The 21,926-nt window shown below is 40.8% G+C and overlaps 1 protein-coding gene across 3 annotated transcripts in view; it reads left to right on the top strand.

Moving 5' to 3' along the window:
• KLHL24 (kelch like family member 24) overlaps positions 1-21,926 on the top strand; it is a 92,103-nt gene that overhangs the window by 58,064 nt on the left and 12,113 nt on the right. For all 3 annotated transcript variants that reach the window (XM_089672344.1, XM_089672342.1, XM_089672343.1), the window contains 4 exons: positions 3,151-3,335; positions 7,425-7,543; positions 9,586-9,774; positions 13,148-13,336. In XM_089672344.1, coding sequence (XP_089528470.1) covers positions 3,151-3,335; positions 7,425-7,543; positions 9,586-9,774; positions 13,148-13,336 — 682 coding nt within the window. The remainder of the gene's footprint in view (positions 1-3,150; positions 3,336-7,424; positions 7,544-9,585; positions 9,775-13,147; positions 13,337-21,926) is intronic.

Here is a 21,926-nt window from a genome sequence, read left to right as displayed (position 1 = left end):
TGATGAAGAAGAGGATGATGATGAAGAAGAGGATGATGAAAAAGAGGATGATGATGATGAAGAAAAAGAAGAAGAGGATGATGATGAAGAAAAAGAAGAAGAGGATGATGATGATGAAGAAGAAGAGGATGATGATGACAAAGAAGAGGATGATGATGAAGAAAAAGAAGAAGAGGATGATGATGAAGAAGGAGAAGAAGAAGGATGAAAAATAAAAGGAATTCCAGTCCTGCAAAAAGTGTCTCTGCAGAGAGCTCCGCTATTTCTTTGACAGTTCTTTGACATTTACAGCGGTTGCAACAATGTATCTATTTGTTTCCGAATAAAAACATCTGTATCCTAAATGGAAACAAATAGATACAATGTTGCAACCTCTGTAAATGTCAAGGAACTGTCAGAGAACTGTCAGAAATAGCGGAGCTCTCTGCAAGGACACTTTTGCCGGCTGTAGACGGGATGAAAATCGGCCGATTTTTTTTTTTTTTTACCATTGATGGTAACGTCGGCCGCTTGAACAACCGATTTTTCATTTTTTAAAAGAAAAATCGGCCGATTTTCGACCCATCTATGGCCTGCATTAGAAGCTGATTGTCTACCATGCACAGCTGTACCAGATTTTGCACTCTCCAGTTTTAGCAAATCAACCCCACTACCTGTCTTCTGCAATAAAGTGTTTTGACTCCGTGTACAGTTTTGGCAATGCCGATGCATGGAAGTGATGTTATCTCAGTTCAGCCCATCGAAATGGCTGAAGATCTTTAACCTGCAGGAAGGCTGGCCAAAGATGTCAGTGAGCTCTGGGACACTGCATCATTGGAGTCGAAGTGAGTATAGTTCAACTTTAGAGGTGCTTATACTACTTGCATTCCTAAAATACATAAAAGGATGTATTATTGATTACAGAGCTGCATTGATCTATGTGTTTTGCCTCTGCCTGGAGTTCAGCTTTAAGAGAGGGTGGTCTCTTTTCTCTGGTGGAGCCCTTTGCCTGTCTACCTAACAGTTGGGCAAGACAATGGTTTATACCAGGGGTCTCTAAACTTTCTAGATGAAGGGCCAGTTTACTTACCTTCACACTGTTGGGGGGGCCGGACTGTGGCCATCAGGAGTGCAAAATGTCCCAGCATCAGTGGAAGTAAACAATCTCTCATCATTGATATCATTGAGAGGAATTTTGCATCATTGTCGATGTCATTGGTAGGAATTGTGCACCATCATTGGTGTCATTGGGAGGAATTGTGCTGTTCATTGGTGACAGTGAATAAAATAGTGCCCGAAGGGCCAGATAAAAGCAAGCAAAGGGCCACATACTGCCCCTGGGCCACAGTTCGGAAACCACTGGTTTATACTATGATTTTAAATACTTGAAAACATTGTCTTCATCACCATTATCCATAATTTAAATAGGCAAGGGAAAATAGTGCACTTTTTATGGTTAGTTATAATTAGTCTTGCAGTGCAGTGTTCTTTGCAGTAGCAGGTTCATGGTTTCACTCTCCAACAGAGGCACAGAGTTTGTATGTGTTCATGGGGGATGCCTCTAGGTGAGTGGTTCTTAACCTTTTTTGAGTCACAGGCCCCTTTAAGAGTTACATAGTCTGGCTGAAAAAGACAAAAGTTCATCCAGTTCAACCATTAAAAAAAAGTTATAATCCTACACCCAGAGTTGATCCAGAGGAAGGCACAAAATCCAGCAAAGCATGATCAAATTTGCTCCTGCAGGGGAAAAAATTCTTCCTGATCCCCTGAGAGGCAATTGGATATTCCCTGGATCAACTTTACCTATAAATGTTATATCTAGTTATATTCTGTGTATCTATCTAAGAGTCTGAATACAACTATGGCCCCCTCCCCTGAAACATTCACATATGCACTACTTTGCATGTAGTAAATATGCAGAATCTACTTTTAGTTTTTGAAATTTGTTTTCCTTATACACACACTCACTGGCCACTTTATTAGGTACACCTGTTCAATTGCTTGGTAACACAAATTGCTAATCAGCCAATCACATGGCAGCAATGCATTGAGTATGACATATACAAAGTTTGAATATAGTAAGCAATCTTCACAAAAAACTCACTCCTTTTCATGCAAACAGTATTGGCCACTCTACTTCTACTACTACCACTACTACTACTACTACTATTACATTAGCATTTGCTATTATGGAGTGGCAGAAGATTGCAGTTGTGCAGAGAACGATGGTACAAATTTAAATTATAAACATGGGAGAACAATTACTTAAGAGACACTTAGCAGTCAGCTCTATAAGCAAGTAGTAGGGTGTGTTTCTTATTTCTTTTAATAGAAAACCCATTATTGGGACAAAGGGGAGGGTTGTATAGTGAATGTGAAAGTTATTTATAGTTGACCCTAATGGGCCTCCTGAAACCCATCCATGGACCTAAAGTGGAGTTCCACCCAAAAGTGGAAGCTCTGCTTACCTGCCTCCTTCCCCCTCCGCTGCCACATTTGGCACCTTTTTGGGGGGAGGGAGTAGAGGGTACCTGGTTTTAATGGGTTCCTTCTCCCACTTCCAGCTCAGTTCACTGAAGTAAACTGAGCTGGAAGTTTGACCCCCCTCCTTCCCCCCGCAGCCCTCTGGGACACTTCACAGGTCCCAAAAGACTGCAGCCCATTTGCAAAGCGTATCGTACTTCACGCATGCACAGTAGGAAAATGACTGTGAAGCTGCAAGGCTTCACTGCCGGTTTCCCTTAGCCAAGATGGTGGCGCCAGCCGATTTGAAGAGTTTGCTCAGGGTGAAGGCACCACTGGATCCCTGGACAGATGAGTGCCCTAATATTAAAAGTCAGCAGCTACAGTATTTGTAGCTGCTGACTTTTAATTTTTGGGAGGGGGAGCCGAAACTCTGCTTATAGGTCCATGGATCCCTGGTTAAGAACCCTTGGTATAAGTGCTTCAGTTTCCTTTCATGAATAGAAGGTGAAATGGTATCCTCCAAAAAATTAACTCAAGGAGTCTGATTGTGTGTGATACTGGACTTGCCAATGAGGGACTAATGTGAATGGGCTCTTTACTGTTTAACACCTTGCAGAATTTGTAATTGATATAAAAATGAATACAATACAGACTTCATAGTACAGTGCATTTTGTGACTTATATGTGTGATTTTTATGTTTACAGGTCTACTGGCTACTCTGAAGTCATTGTGGTTGTGGGAGGTTGTGAACGTGTTGGAGGCTTCAACCTGCCCTACACTGAATGCTATGACCCAGTGACTGGTGAATGGAAGTCACTGGCAAAGTTGCCGGAATTTACCAAGTCAGAATATGCTGTTTGTGCTTTGAGGAATGATATTCTAGTGTCAGGTATGGTAAACGTATGGCTAGTGTCTGTCTAGGTACCAAATCTTTCATTATTTGCATGTTTTTAGTGCCATTTATGTTTCCTTGCTGCACGGGTGTCAGTCTGTATGAGTGCAGTGTGTACAGCAAGATTTTACAAAGTATTCGCACCATTTTCAGCAAGCTTTGATTGGTTGACCTTTAAAACACTCTTTCCGTTTGGGGATGATAAACACTTATCATTATGGTCAAATAAAGTTATTTTTTCTCCTGCGCTGCTACTCTGTACCCTTTTTTCTGTTATTTTTTTAGAGCTAGCCAGTACCAATGTGCAATTCACACCCTAAATCAAAATAACCAAATGAAAAAAAGTGCAGCGCTATCTCATTTAAATATACATCTTCCACAGATTTAAAAATCACATACAATTAAACACAATTTTTTGCACCTAGAACTCCAGCTCTTCTGGGAATGGGGCAGCCTGGAGTTGTAGGTGCAACAGCAGAGGTTTGGAGGAGCACTGTTGTTATCCATAGCAGGGGCAGACTGACAACTCATGGGGCCTCCGTGCAATAGGGGATCATGGGGCCTCTGTGTCCTTGCCAACACTCAAAAAAGCCTATGAAAAAGGTACCAGGGGCATCTCATGGGGCCCCCTACTGACCCCGGGCCCTCGGGCAGTGCCTGAGTTTCCAAATGGTCAGTCCGCCCCTGATCCATAGTACACAGGAAATAGTGTACTTTTTATTGTGAGTGTTTTTAAATAAATGATTGCACAGAGAACGCTCAGTTTTGGAAACAGTTGATATCTGTAACCTGAGTAGAGGAGGAGCAGAGAAGACTGGAAAGTTCATGTGACTGAAAGGGAAAAAAAAGCAAGTATTGGTTCTGGTGCTTATGGGTCCAAAGGATAAGGTGAGAGCACACACTGGGTGGAAGCTGAGAGCTAATCACGGGTTGGAGGTGCCCCAGGGCCCGAGGTCAGTAAGGGGCCCCATGAGATGCCCCTGGTACCTTTTTTCATAGGCATTTTTCAGTTTGGGCAAGGACACAGGGGCCCCATGATCCCCTATTGCCTGGGGGCCCCATGAGTTGTCAGTCTGCCCCTGTGTATAGGAATATCTTGTGGTGGACCTGCTCACTAGAAGTGGAAATATGAAGATTTGTAAAGCATTGCTTACATATTTTGTGTAAACTGCACTGATGGGACTTAAGCTACTGTATATATGGCTTACTGGATGAAAAATTGTGATTATTTTGGTATTTATGTGATTTTTAAACTACATAATTTATAGAGGATATATATTTAAATAACAGAGTGATGCACTGTATGTTTTCCATATCTATATCATTATGAAAGCACTGATGGTAACTTTAAACATTTTTAGGGGATTTAGCAGATCTTTAACATGTTTCACTGTTCAAATACATTATAAAAGCTACACCGCTCTTATACAAATTGAAGCCAATGCGGTTGACTTACTAAAACTGGAGAGTGCAAACTCTGGTGCAGCTCTGAATAGAAACCGATCAGCTTCCAGGTTATTTTCTCAAAGCATAATTGTACAAGCTGGAGTTAGAAGCTGATTGGCTACCATGCAGAGCTGCATCAGATTTTGCACTCTCCAGTCGTAGTAAATCAATCCCACTGTGTTGGGGTGAGTTTTATATTTGCCTAAGGGGTGTACAAGGTGTGTTAATTTCCTTCTTGACTAAAATTAGCTCTATTTGGCAACAATCAATACTTGATGTCTTTAGATTCCTATATTGCTCAAATTCAGGAAGTGTTCTCCAGGTCCAGTGTATCTTTCCTGTTTTTAACAACAAATCCCATAAACCATTTTAATTCCTTTCAGCAATTGTTTCATGCAGCAAAACGGCCAATGTACACTGCAATCAAAGTCATTGTTAATTGGATGAGCTTATTAAAGCCCTAAAGGAAAACTCAGACGTTAGCTGATGACTCTACTTATAATTTTGTAATATTTATGCATGATACACAGACTCAGGAGTGCTTCTATCAAAATTAATGAATGTATCTTTGGTTCAAGATATGTATCTTTATTTATAATCTTTGGTAGGCACTGATGACTTCTACTAGTTACAGACCAAATGAACTTTCAGCTTAAATTAGCTAAACACATTCTGGGTGCATCAAAAAGTGTGCAAATCTTATGGTCCTTTCATACCTGTCCATTGTGGTATGTCTTAGCAGTTCAATGCCACCCAAACTTATTAAGGCATCACACCTGTAGCCAGGTGTTGGTTTACAGAAACATGGAGAAGGAGATATTGTCCTCTTTACAGTCAGTTTTACTTTCGCTTTCTACTGCTGTGCTAGGTGTCATGTTCCAGTCCTCCAGCAAGGGGAGAGCTATAGCCATGAAAGGCTATGGACTTCCGTGCAGAATACCAAGGATCATGGGAATAGAAGTTTCGGGACATCCACCATAGAATTGGACTCATGAATCCCTGCATTACACAATATAGTAAGGAGGGGGAGTAGTGGAATACCTTTTAACAGACTGCACTGGAAACTTCTAACTCTTGGCAGAGTGGGAGTCCATGTGAGCACATCAGCCTGTCTGTACATATTTCTGCAGGGGACCAGACTGGTGAGGACTGGATGTTGAGGCCTGAGAAAAGTGGCACAAAGACAGCACTGCACGTACCGTGGCAATCCAAGCAGCCCACCCTTTGCTGCAGAGAGACTGGAGCAATCTCTCTCTCTCCTCCTTCCTTTCTGATCACTGGAGACATCTGTGCAGAGACACAGTGATCCCCTTTTCCTACAGCAGGAGTCTACAGTAGTCTTGTGAGAGGGCTGACCGCCCACTAATCACACACTGATAGCAGAGACTAGATTACTGGAAGAACACTTACTAGATAGTGCCTACACTGCATGTTGGTTCACCAAGGCTGTTGTTAAGTGCACCAACACTGCCTATAGGCCCCAACTATAGCTGGCAGAAGAATATAGTAAAGGATTGTTTCCTATAAAGCCATTTTCCAAGCCCCCTAGTCATTACTCATATAAAGAGTACTCCTATCCTGTTAGCCTAGGCCTAACATAGGCACCCTTAATGCACTCTGGCAGTACAGCCTCCTGAAAGCAATACATTTAGCCATATTACTGCTCATTGCTGCACTCAAGGTGATCTTGCTACTGTTTATGCTGATCCTGGTGCATAGCGTTATTCCATACCTACTGCTGACTACTGATCATACTGTATGCGGAGTTGTACTACTACTGTTGGTAATCCACTTTCATGCCTTTATCATTACCAATCATATTGTGTAACAATATATTGAGACTTGCCTTTACTAATGCATTTGGTGCCTGTTTCAGCATCAATATTGTGTACCTGGTAGTGATTTGTGTGATATTGCAAACTCTGTTCACTCAGCCTAGTGTGTCAGAAGGTCTGACGTCATTGAGGAGTTTGAGGCAAAACAGAGAACACATCCAATCCAGCAACTCCCTAGAGGATAGCGCTACACACCTTTGACACATTTGAATTGCAGCACACCACAAAACATGGCAATGTGCTACCATGTGTTGTGGTGCACTGCATTCTAAAAAAAAGGCACATGTTCAATTTCTGGGGCACTGGCAGCTTATTTGAATGATTATGTGTTAGACGGCAAGACCACTACTTTTGTACAAAAAACAAGATTGCTTCTCTGAAGCATGCTAGCACTGGACAGGGTTTTCTACTGCATTAATGCATGCATTATCACTCACTTAATATGTGTTGTGTTAAGACATTCTAAATTCAATGCACAAGAACAGACCAAAAAATAGAATGCATTAGTGGCATTGCATGTGCATCGGAACTGTGTAGCCTTAATGTGTTGGGGTTCCAATCAAATTGACACACTTAATGTTATTGCTACAACGCACCATATTGCAAAGGTGTGTTTTAGTCTTTGGACTTTGCACACTTTTTGCTTTAATGTACCTGGAATGTATTTGGCTAAAGGTCAGATTAGTTTTAAACATGCAATCATTTATAAAATATGTGGAAATACATATACATTTATTAAACAAATCAATTTTGTTTCAGTGACCGTTTTAATTCATATTCCATTTTTTTTTTCTTTTACTTGCAGGAGGAAGAATCAATAGTCGGGATGTCTGGATCTATAATTCTCAACTAAACATTTGGATTAGAGTAGCTTCTTTGAATAAGGGCAGATGGCGTCATAAAATGGCTGTCCTACTGGGAAAGGTAACAACAGTACAATAGATCAGGGTCTCCAAACTTTTTAAACAAAGGGCCAGTTTTCTGTCCTTCAGACTTTAGGGTGATGGAGCTGTGACCACTGGGAGTATAAAATGTATTGATAACAGTGGGGAAAAAACAATGTCCTATCTTTGGTGTCAGTGGGAGGAATAGTGCCCTATTATTGGTGTGATTGGGTCCCATTGTTGGTGTCAGTTGGAGGACATGTGCCCCTCATTGGTGTCAGTGGAGGGAATTATGCCCCTTTATTGGTATCAGTGGGGGAAGTTTGCCCCATTGTTGATATCAGTGGATGAAATATTGACCCCAAGGGCCAGATAAAAGCAAGCAAAGGGATTGGAGACCACTGCAAAAGATGTTTAGCTAAGTAGATACTTTTGGGGTCTATTAATTGTTTCGCACAAGAGTCTAATATTTTCTAATTGGATTCAATTAGAAAAATGTTTGAGTCTTGAGTGAAAGTGTATATATACAGTATATTGCTAAAATGAATTACTATAAAATATTTATTTGTGACAATATAAATATTAAAAAAATGATGTGTAAAAACCTAAAAAAAAATAGGCCAATGAATGTGCAAAAAATATTACAAACAACTGATTATCTTAAAATGATGTGACCATTAAGGTGAGTATCACATCAAGAGACTCATGAAAAAGTCCATTCCTTGTATCATTATGTACTCACAAACTCAAATGTTAAAGTGCTTTACAGTATTATAAAGTTTTTAATACTGTAAAGCACTTTATAATATTGTGGATCACTTTATTTGCACATTTGACTTTATGCACACTTTGTTATTAGCAGTGGACTCTATTCATAATGTGATGCTCCCTTGAGGGTCACATTGCTGTGAGATATATGGTCACATCATTATGAGATATACATTTGTTTGTGATATTTTTTGCACAGTTTTGTTGTTTATTTATTTATACATTTTTTAGTGTTTAGCATATGTATCTTGTTTTGACAATTTGTTACATATAAAGAACTGTATCATCTTCTCATGATTAGACCAATATGTAATCCTAATGAATACCCCACAGACTAGATGTAGACATATGGTGGCACTTGATTATCTTATATCTAGGAGAAGATTAAAGCTACTGTAACTGTTGCATAGTAGATATGATAAAGTGCCAGAAGGCACCTTACTTATGCCAATAAATGCTAGAGCCCTGAGGCATGCTAACTGCCTGTCAAGGTCCTACCTTTTCCCAGAGGTTATGTTACTCCATGTGCTAGCATCCATCTTGGATTTCTGCTGAGCATGATGGGAATCTTTTATGCCTTCAGGTCTCTGAGGTCCATCCCCCAGAGGGGTGTGGCTGAGTACATATAAGCCTGGGATCTGCACATGCTCTTTGCACTTGTGTCTTGTGTCTTTGTCTTGCTACAGCTCTGTGTATACGCTCGTGACTCTTCTGGTATTCTGACTCGGCTTGTGACTAAGACCATTCTCTGCGTTTCCCTTTGATCTGACCTTCTGTTGCTGAACCCGGCCCGTGACCTGTGATTCTCTGTCTACTGTTCTGTACTGTTTTGTCCCGTTGTTATTGACCCGGCTTGTCTGACTACGCTATTGTCATTCTCACCAACTACACGCCATTGGCGGCGGCCATTACCGCAGCTGGGGTGTCTCGGGGGCCGCGACCTGGTCCCTGGTTGCGTCAAGTCCATCCCCACCATCAGGGGCCCTGGTGAAGGGCAGCCTGGGACTTAGACTCCGCGCCCTGAGGGACTTCAGTCTGTTGGTGGTGGTTGTCGTCAGCCAGTGCGTTACCCTGCCACTAGGCCTACCTGTCCGTTCCACAGCCCTGCCCTGACACTGCCAGGGTATGATAAAAGAGGGTGAAGGACCCAACAAATAACACATTTTTTTCCCACTACAGATGTACTTTACGTGTTTGCTTACTGTATATACTGTATTTGTGAATATGTAGTGGTGACTATAATTAAATAATTTGTATTTTTTTACGTTTTCTTAGTCCTGCAATAATAACGCAAAAGTTCTGATTTTTTTCAAGGTATATGTGGTTGGTGGATATGATGGTCAGAACAGACTGAGCAGTGTTGAATGTTATGACTCCTTCTCAAATCGCTGGACAGATGTAGCCCCACTGAAAGAAGCTGTGAGTTCTCCAGCGGTTACAAGCTGTGTTGGGAAACTGTTTGTGATTGGTGGAGGACCTGATGACAACACCTGCTCAGATAAGGTAACTGATGCTAATTTGAAATTTGCAGTTTACACCTCTACAGAAATATGTCACAATTCTTTTGACAAAAAGATGCATTTTACTAGAACACTTAGGCTACATTCACACTAGTGTTGTGTGCAGGCTGCAGAGAGGCGTTTGGGAAGCATTTTTACCGCTTCCCAAGTGCCTCGGACAATTCTGCACATTGCAGCACATGGTGCTGTTCTAACGGGAGCGTTAGCGTCGCGGCAAAACAGACGCCTCTGGTCGAGTCAGGAGGAGTTGAAGCCTCCTATTCTAGTCTATGGTGCTGCTCTGCAAATGCCCGGCCGGCATTTGTGGTGCGGTTGCGGGGCGTTTGCGGAGCGGTAACACCATTCAAACTTCATTATAGGCGTTTGTGGGGCGTTTTTAACGCTCGGCAAACGCCTAGCAACCGCCGCTAAATCACGCATGCGGCATTTGCGGAGCGTTAAAAAACGTTCCGCAAACGCCGGACCAACGCTTGCCAAACGCTATAGGGGCGTTTGGCAAGCGTTGGTAAAACAGTCAAGTGTGAACAAGCCCTAATACCTGTATGTTTATTTTTTAAATTATGGTACATTCAGGTGCAGGGCCAGGTTTACCGTTAGACACAGTGGGCGGCAGGAGCAAAGCTGCTGCTTTCTGTTGTATGTTGATCAGATACACATTTTATCCATATCATTTTATTTAAGGAAAAATAGATAGTATTTATTGTTAAAGATGAACTTCACTTGACCCCTTAGCTTTTTTTTCCCTGCACCTCCATCTTGGATTTGAGAGCTGACTGTCACTTCCTACCTGCTGAAGTCCTGCTGTGGATGCACAAGGCCTTTGTACTGTCGGGAGACTGTCCTGAAGCCTCCTAGCACATGCAACATGTATCTCAGGAGGCTACAGGCAGGTCAAGGACAACGTCACCTTTACCTAGGTGAGGAAAGCAAATGTGGGAATGAGCAAAAAGGTAGTTATTTCCCAAAAAAAAGTAAAAAAGATCTACCATTGTGTAACAGGCTTGGGAGAGGATGACAATGATGCTAAGTCTGATTTTTGAGTGAAGGTCTGCTTTCATACAACATCATAGCTTATAATAATGTGTAAAATTTTTCATTTTCAGTAGCTGTGGATATTTAGCAATATAACATAATGTGACTGTTGGGAGTTACAGCGAAGGAAATAAGTATTTGATCCCCTTCTAATTTTGAATGTTTGCCCACTCACAAAGAAATGATCAGTCTGAAAATCGAATGGTAGGTGTATTGTAACACTGAGAGACAGAATAGCAACAAAAAATTCAAAAGAAATGCATGTCTAACAAATTATGCACTGATTTGCATGTTTATGAGGGAAATAAGTATTTGATCCCCTTCACAAAACATGACTTAGTACTTGGTGGCAAATCCCTTGTTGGCAATCACAGAGGTCAGACGTTTCCTGTAGTTGGTCACCAGGTTTGCACACATCTCAGGAGGGATTTTGGCCCACTCCTCTTGGCAGATCCTCTCCAAGTCATTAAGGTTTGGTGGCTGACGTTTGGCAAATCAAACTTTCAGCTCCCTCCACAGATTTTCAATTAGATTAAGGTCTGGAGACTGGCTAGGCCACTCCAGGACCTTAATCTGCTTCTTCTTGAGCCACTCCTTTGTTGCCTTGACTGTGTGTTTTGGGTCCTTGTCATGCTGGAACACCCAACCACGACCCATTTTCAATGCCTTGGCTGAGGGAAGAAGGTTCTCACCCAAGATTTGATGGTACATTGCCCCGTCCATCGTCCCTTAATGCTGTGCAGTTGTCCTGTCCCCTTAGCAGAAAAACCCCTTCAAAGCAGAATGTTTCCACCACCGTGTTTGACAGTTGGGATGGTGTTCTTGGGGTCATAGGCAGCATTCCTCCTCCTCCAAACACGGCGAGTTGAGTTAATGCCAAAGAGCTCGATTTTGGTCTCATCTGACCACAACACTTTCAACCAGTCCTCCTCTGCATCATTCAGATGTTCAGTGGCAAACTTTAGACGGGCCTGGACATGTGCTTTCTTGAGCAGAGGGACCTTGTGGGCACTGCAGGATTTCAATCCTTGTCAGCGTAGTGTGTTACCAATTGTTTTCTTGGTGACTGTGGTCCCAGATGCCTGGAGATCATTGACAAGATCCTCACCGTGTAGTTCTGAGATGATTCCTCCCTGTTCTCATGATCATTGACACTCCACGAGGTGAGATCTTGCAAGGTGCACCAGACCAAGGGAGACTGACAGTTGTTTTGTGTTTCTCCCATTTGTGAATGATTGCACCAACTGTCGGCAACTTCTCATTAAGCTGCTTGGCGATAGTTTTGTAGCCCAGTCCAGCCTTGTGTAGGTCTACAATCTTGTCCCTGACATCCTTGGACAGCTCTTTGGTCTTTGCCATGGTGGAGAGTTTGGAATCTGATTGTTTGATTGCTCCTGTAGACAGGTGTCTTTTATACAGGTAACAAAATTAGATTAGCAGCACTCCCTTTAAGAGACTGCTTCTAATCTCAGCTTGTTACCTGTATGAAAGACACCTGGTAGCCAGTCATCCTGCTGAATGATAGGGGATCAAATACTTCCCTCATGAACATGCAAATCAGTGCATAATTTGATAGACATGTATTTCTTTTGAATTTTTTTTCCTTCACTATATGAGCTGCTTAAGCTTAAGGTCATGTTCACACTACTGCACTGTGTTAATATTCATGCATTTTGCTGTGTGCTAACCTGCTTTGCATTAGAGCAGACCGTTCATTTGATTATGATGCGTAATGCACCAAAACACACCAAAAAAGGTGCATGTAGCATTTGTTGCAGTCAAAGAAATACACGTTGCACTGAGCTGCAAAGCACATCCAATGGCAACCAGGGGCGGACTGATCATTTGGAAACTCGGGCAATGCCCGACGGCCCGGGGTGAGTAGGGGGCCCCATGAGTTGCCCCTGGTACCTTTTTCATAGGCTTTTTTGAGTTTGGGCAAGGACACAGGGGCCCCATGATCCCCTATTGCCCGGGGTCCCCATGAGTTTTCAGTCCACCCCTGATGGCAACACAACACAATAGTGTGAATTGGCCCTAAGGCTTACATAAAAATGGCTACCATATGTATAGGTATATGAGCTTTTCTTCTGTATCTACAGTTAGGCTGCAGTAGGTGGGTGAAACACATTGGTGGACAGAAACAGGTTGGACTGTGTCTGCCATTTTTGTTCAATAAAGCTTTTTAAAAACATGGCTTGAAATAGTGTGTGGTCTTACATTTCTGTTTTTGCTTAAAATATGATATTGAGGTATTGCCTATATATATCCTCTTAAATTTCTACCCAAGTCTACATAAATAAATATTATACTTTGCTACACAGGTGCAGTGCTATGATCCTGATACAAATACCTGGCTACTCCGAGCATCAATTCCTATAGCAAAGAGATGCATTACCGCTGTGTCCTTAAACAACCTCATATATGTAGCTGGAGGGCTTACTAAGGCAATTTACTGCTACGACCCTGTGGAAGATTACTGGATTCATGTACAGAATACATTTAGCCGACAGGTAATCAATCTTCATAATAATTTCAAGTGATGTGTCTGAGAACGTTCCAGAATTCATCTCTACTACAGAGTTCTGGTGCTCCACCCTTCGCAATAAGGCTCCATGCAACCCCTCCTTTGAATAAAACAGATATTCCCAAGCTCGGAGGGAACACTAATATGAAAATCAAAGTTTAGAAATATTTTTAATTATAGATGAAAATGACGTCTTACTGGCAAAATTCCCAGAACATTTGGTTGGTGGGTTTGGATCATTTTGTTTATGCTTGATAGTGAGGCCTCATGCATACAGGGTGCTATTGCAGCCACTTTTAGGTGCGTCAGGCATTTTTTTTTTTTTTACTGCTCCTAAACAGCCCTCCATGTTATCCTATGTGTCCATGCACACATAGACGTTTAGAAGCTTTTAGTAATAGTAGCGTTTACCAGCAGGAAAAAAAAGTGCAGTGCATCCAGGAGCAGCAGTGTTTTGGCAGAAAAAAAATGCTTGACGCATGTAAACGAGTGTTAACGTTAGGTACGTTTAGCGCTTGAGTGTTCATTCATTTCAATGGCCAGAATAAATTGTTATTCTGGTCAATTAAATGAATTGACACCCAAGCACTTGACACTTGTAAACACGCCTAAACGCTTGTAAAATCATTAGACACTTTGACAAGCATCAGGCGGCTTTTATGCCAAGACGCTGCTACCAAGAGAAGGAGCGTTTTTAAAATGTCCTGTGTGCATGAGGCCTGATAATTCAAATTATTGGACAAACAAAGAGCAACAGCAACAAATACCAAACTATAGAAATCTAACGTGGGTTATTTTATATTGTAATCAGATCATGGGATGACAGAGGTGACGGCATGATTGTTTCCTTCTTTTCAAGCATGTCGTGAAACCCCGAAAACTGGGACATTCTGCTATGACAATAACAAGCAGACTTTACATGGTCTCACCATGATCTGCCCTCATTGTTCCCTTATTGGCTGGTGAGGTTGTTTATCACACATAGTGACCGAAAGGGAGGTGAGTAGGGTTGGGCTGCAGCCTGACCTTACAGGGTATGTTTCCTCAATTGAGCATTTGGGGTTTTGTAGGTCCAGAGCTTTATGGAAGTAAAGCAGTATGCAGCTAGAGGTGCCTGTTGTATAACCCCATGATTACAGGCTATATACTGTCCACAGAACTTCAAAGAACAACTCCATCAAAAATGGATATCCTTGCTGTGTGTGTCGAGCAAGAGCTGGGGTCAGTTGGGTTTTCATTGGCTCGAGTTGCTTAACTGAAAATCCTAGCATAATATTTGTGGCCAGGACAGGAGAGATTTCCCTAGTAAGGTTATGGACAGTGTTCAGAGAGGGTCATTCGTATTTGTGATATGGCATCATGAATATTGGCTATGTATCTCCTGGTAAGCTAATAAGCTTTGTTCATATTAAAATTGTTGACAAGCACTTCCTAAACTTGTCATTGGGTTCTTCCAGTTACTGGAAAACAACTGCTATTGCTAAAACACATGAACTGGTTGACACTATGCAAAATGAGTATTGTAGTGCCAAACATAGCCTCAGATTTTCCTCTATTCATAGGATAGTCACAATGGGACAGTTCATGAGTGCGGATGATTATTCTCAAGTATTCTCATATTTAATCTATCACATGCTTCACATTAAATTTACTGTTGAGTTGTTTGATTAGTAAGCTCATGATGCATAACATATGCACTTTACGTTGAATTTTAACATCTAGCCAGTTTTAGAAAACATAAGAATTAAAACTTATACATGTTATTGATTCTGCTCAAGCATATGAAATTAAAATATACATACAAATTGACCTTCTTTGTTTAAAGCAAACCTATCATGAGAAAAACATAGAATATGTTGGTTGGATAGTTCTGTTTATGAAAATGCTAGTTGCCTGGTTGTCATTAGACCCTCTTACTGCAATAGTTTGAGTCACAGACCCAAAGCAATCATATAGTACATGCTTATAAAGACATGACTTTTCTCTGACTTTATGGGTCTGCATACTTGTTTGAGAGCAGTGAAACCAAAGGATCAGTATAAATGCAAGACAAGTTATTACTCTCCTGACAGGTTTGAGAGAGTCAATTTTGGTGTATATTGCATATGGTCAGATTCGTTTTGCTGAGCTATACTGATATTTAGGGTTTTTTAGGCCCCATTTACACTAATGTATTGTCATGCGTGTTACCGCAAAGTTCAGTAATGCACATAACATGTATTACTGCATTGCATGACTCCATTTTTATTAGAGAGTGTCATTAGTTTTACTTACAATTGCAGTATCTGTACTTTTATAAGCAAATGGAAAATGTGCAACCGTTATATACTCCACATATAAGATTTTCTTGGGATCAGAGGTGTCCCTAGGGTTGGTGTCACCCGGTGCAGTAACACGTGTCGCCCCTTCAGAGAGGTAGGAGCGGTGCCCGTGAAGTGGTATGAGTATCCCGTGAAGATATGTATCCCCTGAAACAACTGCGCATGTGCTGGTTTCAGGCCAAAGAAGCCGATCTGCGACTTTAGCACAGAGCTGCCACCGTTAACCCCTTACAGGCTGCAAACCACTGAAGCTGATCCCGCGGATCACTATGGGTTGCAAGATCAGATAACCCCAAAAAGGTCTAACCTATACGGGGTTAACTGATCTTGCAACCCATTGTGACACAGCTGTGACTGTACCGGGAATCCGGGATCACCCCAATAACTGGCCAGGACTTTCACAGAACCCAGAAGCTCTGCTGGTATCCTGCTCCTGCACCCCCTGTGATGGTGTCACCCGGTGCGACCCGCACCCCCCTAGGGACGCCACTGCTTGGGATAGCAGTTTACAATCAATTGATCTGTTTACATGTTGGATGAGCAAAATCCGTTTTTTTTCCTAAATGATAATTCTGTAAGTTCTTAAGGACTAATACCTGCCCACTGAAGAGCAACACAGTTTTTATATAGATATGTGTGTCTTATTATCTTGAGACTTGGGAGATAATATTGAAGCTTCCTAACACAAAGGTGTTTGTATTCAACCACCTGTATGCCATATTCAGTCTTTGTTTACTGAATATTAACTCACCTATCTAATTATATAATGTGCATGTAAAATTCTCTTTTTCTGTTAAGCCTTGTGTAGAGGTCTGTGTGCTCCTATACATATACAGTGGGGCAAAAAAGTATTTAGTCAGCCACCGATTGTGCAAGTTCTCCCACTTAAAAAGATGAGAGAGGCCTGTAATTGGCATCATAGGTAGACCTCAACTATGAGAGACAAAATGAGAAAAAAAATCCAGACAGACTATCACATTGGCTGATTTGGAAAGGATGTATTTGCAAATTATGGTGGAAAATAAGTATTTGGTCAATATCAAAAGTTCATCTCAATACTTTGCTATATATCCTTTGTTGGCAATGACAGAGGTCAAACGTTTCCTGTAAGTCTTCACAAGGTTGGCACACACTGTTGCTGGTATGTTAGCCTATTCCTCCATGCAGATCTCCTCTAGAGCAGTGATGTTTTGGGGCTGTCGCTGGGCAACACGGACTTTCAACTCCCTCCAAAGGTTTTCTATGGGGTTGAGATCTGGAGACTAGCTAGGCCACTCCAGGACCTTGAAATGCTTCTTACGAAGCCACTCCTTCGTTGCCCGGGCGGTATGTTTGGGATCATTGTCATGTTGGAAGACCAGGCCACGTTTCACCTTCAATGCCCTTGCTGATGGAAGGAGGTTTGAACTCAAAATCTCACGATACATGGCCCCATTCATTCTGTCCTGTACATGGATCAGCCGTCCTGGTCCCTTTGTGGAGAAACAGCCCCAAAGCATGATGTTGCCACCCCCATGCTTCACAATAGGTATGGTGTTCTTTGGATGCAACTCAGCATTCTCTCTCCTCCAAACACGATGAGTTGTGTTTCTACCAAACAGTTCTATTTTGGTTTCATCTGACCATATGTCATTCTCCCAATCCTCTTCTGGATCATCCAAATGCTCTCTAGCAAACTTCAGACGGGCCCGGACATGTACTGGCTTAAGCAGGGGGACATGTCTGGCACTGCAGGATCTGAGTCCCTGGCGGTGTAGTGTGTTACTGATGGTAGCCTTTGTTACGTTGGTCCCAGCTCTCTGCAGGTCATTCACTAGGTCCCCCCGTGTGGTCCTGGGTTTTTGCTCACCGTTCTTGTGATCATTTTGACCCCATGGGGTGAGATCTTGTGTGGAGCCCCAGATCGAGGGAGATTATCAGTGGTCTTGCATGTCTTCCATTTTCTAATTATTGCTCCCACAGTTGATTTGTTCACACCAAGCTGCTTGCCTATTGCAGATTCAGTCTTCACATCCTGGTGCAGGTCTACAATTTTGTTTCTGGTGTCCTTCAACAGCTGTTTGGTCTTCCCCATAGTGGAGTTTGGAGTGTGACTGTTTGAGGTTGTGGACAGGTGTCTTTTATACTGATAACAAGTTCAAACAGGTGACATTGATACAGGTAATGAGTGCAGGACAGAGGAGCCTCTTAAAGAAGAAGGTACAGGTTTGTGAGAGCCAGAAATCTTGCTTGTTTGTAGGTGACCAAATACTTATTTTCCACCATAATTTGCAAATAAATTCTTTCCACATCAGCCAATGTGATTGTCTGGATTTTTTTTCTCATTTTGTCTCTCATAGTTGAGGTATACCTATGATGCCAATTACAGGCCTCTCTCATCTTTTTAAGTGGGAGAACTTGCACAATTGGTGGCTGACTAAATACTTTTTTGCCCCACTGTATTTTTAAGTCTTTTGGTATCTTTTTTTGCTTTATTGAATTATTTGTAAAAAACATTTCAAGCTGTACTTGGTGCTATTATAAATGCATTTACTTTAGTCCATGCAGAGAGATGATACAGGTGAAACTCAAAAAATTAGAATATTGTGCAAAAGTTCATTTATTTCAGTAACGCAACTTAAAAGGTGAAACTAATATATGAGATAGACTCATTACATGCAAAGCAAGATAGTTCAAGCTGTGATTTGTCATAATTGTGATGATTATGGCTTACAGCTCATGAAAAGCCCAAATCCACAAACTCAGAAAATTAGAATATTACATGCAATCAATAAAACAAGGATTGTACATAGAACAATATCGGACCTCTGAAAAGTTTCACCTGTATTATTAAGGAGTCAGTCCAGCTAAAATTGATCAAAGAAATTAATTCAAAGTCCTTGCTAAAGGTAAGGTGACCCTCCGGGGAATACAGCCCTCAGGGGGCTCAGAGTGAACCGATCTTCTAGCTTGAACTATGGACCACCACTGTAAGCACTAGAACCTTCTGCTTTCTTCAGTTTGGAGAAATCCAGTACTAAAAAACAAACATAAGAAGGAGGCACACAAGCCTAGTGCATTACTGTAGGTCTCGTTAATGGATAAAATAAAGTATTCCGATATACTCACAAATGAAAAGATGTTGTCCACCAGACTGGGTGCAGCTAAATAGTTTTTTGGTACAGCTAAAATTGATATTTTAGTTATAGATAGAATTTATTGGGTTGGGTCTCCCACTAGCATCTTATGTAACATAGAGACTATAGCCATGAGTTCTCACCTTTGTCGTTCCTGGTTCTATTCCCACCCACTTTGAAAATTAGAGAGTCCCCACTTTACATATTCTCCATAATATTGTCTCCAATGTATAATAATTCTATATAAAATAAATAAGAATTCAGCAGCAAGGGTTGCACCATTGCAAATGAAACTGATGAGCAGAGATGTCACCACCCTAGAGACATATACAATACTGTTAGGGTACCCCAACATTTGTCAGTAACCAAACCATAAAACTGGTGAAAATTCGCTTTGCAAAGAAAGCCCAATCACGTGCAATGAAATGAAATAAAACCAATATTTTTGCTTTCACGTGATTGGGTGATGGAAGTCGGTAGATCTTGATTCCATTCACTAAGCTCTGGGGAAAGTTCTTTGTCTTTAGTGAATCAACCCTTGTATCTCTATAATCTCTATAAATGTGCAGTGTTAGTTAAGATCTATTCACCCATCTGGGAACTCACAGACATTTGCAACATATTTAGAATCCTTTTGGTAAATATTTCAGCATATTAATTTTTTTTCTTATTACTAATTAAAGGGGCAGCCCATCCAATTTTTACCATGTTCACAAAACTAAGTGATAATTTCCTTGGATAATAAACTGCATACTTAAATTTAGTAAATCAATCCCATAGAGTGGACATTAAACATATCTTGCCTTCCACAGATGAACAACTGTTTTTTTTTTTCATCCTTAGAATAATCAGCAATAAGGCTGCATTTTAGCTAAAAAAACTTGTTTTTTCTCTAGATCTTTAGATACTTGTAATGAGGTATTCCCCATGATGTGCAGGCTGCTGGATTCTGGAGTAATCTTCACTGCTGAGTTGCCCTGTCTTCTTTCTGCTGCAAACATTTCTGTGCTGTGGGGGTTAACAATTTCAGGTATCCAGGCTCAGCTGCACTATAGAGGACAAGCCCCCTCTTACCGCTCCTACATTCTGAAAAGTTCCTCCATGATAAACTGCGTGTAATATGATATGTGAATGGGGGAGAGATTCCTGTGACCGGTCAGACTCTCCCACATTCACAGAATGTGTTACAGGCAGTGTAATCAGGTAGAGAACTTTTCTTAATAGAGGATAGGGCAGGAGGTGGTGTGTCCACAATGGATCAACTTTAGAGCAGCTTAGCCTGGAGACTTGAAGCTGTTAGGCTCCGTTGACATCTGGGCGTAGTGTTTTTCGTACATATGTTTTCATATAATGTTTTTTGACGTTTTTGAGCTTTGCCATTTTTTTATTAGCCAATAGAGAAATCTTTCATCTGTTGCATCATTGTGCTAGTTTTTCCATCAGCTTTTAGTTTTTTTTATTATTATTAATTTATTTTTATTTTGTTTTTTGTTAGGGTAAGGGGTTAGAGTTAAGGTTAGGTTAGGATTAAGGGTTAGGGTTGGGGTTAGTCATTTATTTAATTTTTTTTTTATAGTATTTTATTTATTATTTTCTTATTATTTATTTATTAGGGTTAGGGTGATAATATTAATAATAATAAAAATAAATAAAAATGAACACCTAAACCCAAACAAAAAATACATTAATAATAATGTAAAATAAATAAAAATCATAAGTAAATACTTGTAACACATTAATAATAATTTAATAATACCAATAATTTATTATTATCATTATTATTAAATGATTTTATTTCAGGTGTTTATTATTATGATTATTATTAATTAATTATTTTTTTTAGAGGTTAATTATGATTTATTTATCATTATTTTTATTCATATGTGTATTTATTTTACATTTATTTATCCATATATTATTACTTTTTTTTTTGTTTTGTTTTTTTTTTTAATTTTTTAATTTGAGCAGAAAATTGCACAAAATGCGCATCAAAAAACGTGCATCTCTATTCTTTTCTATGGGAATAAAAACACTGCAAAAATGTGAAAATTTGCCCTATTTGAGCTACAAAAGTAGCTCCAAAACTTTTTTGAGCTTCTGGCGTTCTGCTTCAGGCGACTTGGAGTGGAGATGTGAACCATTTCCATAGAGTACTATTGATTTTTTTCCCCATGAGCGTTTTGGAGCTTTGAGCTTCATACTACAAAACACTCAAGGTGTGAATGGAGCCTTATTCTGCACAACACTGGAATGTGAGCGGAAGGAAGAGGACAGAGCAGCTCTGCAGTGAAGATTTCTCCAGAACCCAGCAGCCTGCACATCGTGGGACATACTTCATTATAGGTAAGTAATATAACTAAGGCTGTAGAGAGAAAAACATTTTAACAAAACTTCAGCTTTCATTTTAAATTCTCTAGCACCCTCTTCTAGTCTTTATTGAACTGCACGTTCCTTCCTAACCTCTGTGTGAACTGCACTTGAGTAGAACAGGAGAGCAGATGTAGATGTGTAGATGTAAAGCCTGTTAGTGGACTCCCTCTGGAAGTGAGATGTAACACATTCTCAGCTGGGATTTAAAGAGCACCTGTAGTGCTTGAAAAATGCATTCTTTTAATCATGGTGAATTCATCTCAAGAGCAAGCCACTTTCCCTGCAAGCACCTGAAAGCATATGACTCACCCTGAGTCTGATGGTTGTTTACATCAACTCCAACCTTGCCCACACATAAAATTCTCCCAGTAATTAATGTCTGACTTCACTTTTGATACATAGAGTGACTCTTACTCCACCTTGGTACAAATATCCTGTAGCTGCAGAAAAGAATGGGAAGTTTGAACTGTATCTCAGAAAAACCCTTTCCGCAGCTGGATTTTTTAGACCACAAGCTGAAAAGCTTATTTTCCTTTCGTGACCCTCTAATGTCACGGACAACAGCAATGCAGGACAAGAGATAAGAGCTACCTCCACAGGAAAAACAAATTGTATTGTTGGCTGAACTCTAGCATGAGAAAACAATTGCTGGCTTAGATATGTCAGAGCCATCTATCAGCTGAGGGCCCTGACCTGCAGGAACTGGTACTGTATCTCTCTCAGGGTTTAATGAAGTCATCAAACCTTCCATGTTGAAAATCATAGATAG

This window comes from Staurois parvus, unplaced genomic scaffold (genome assembly GCF_062004578.1).
Source record: "Staurois parvus isolate SC_StPar_1 unplaced genomic scaffold, SC_StPar_1.0 ptg000126l, whole genome shotgun sequence".
NCBI classification, from domain to species: Eukaryota; Metazoa; Chordata; class Amphibia; order Anura; family Ranidae; genus Staurois; species Staurois parvus.
This window is presented reverse-complemented; position numbering and strand designations above follow the sequence as displayed.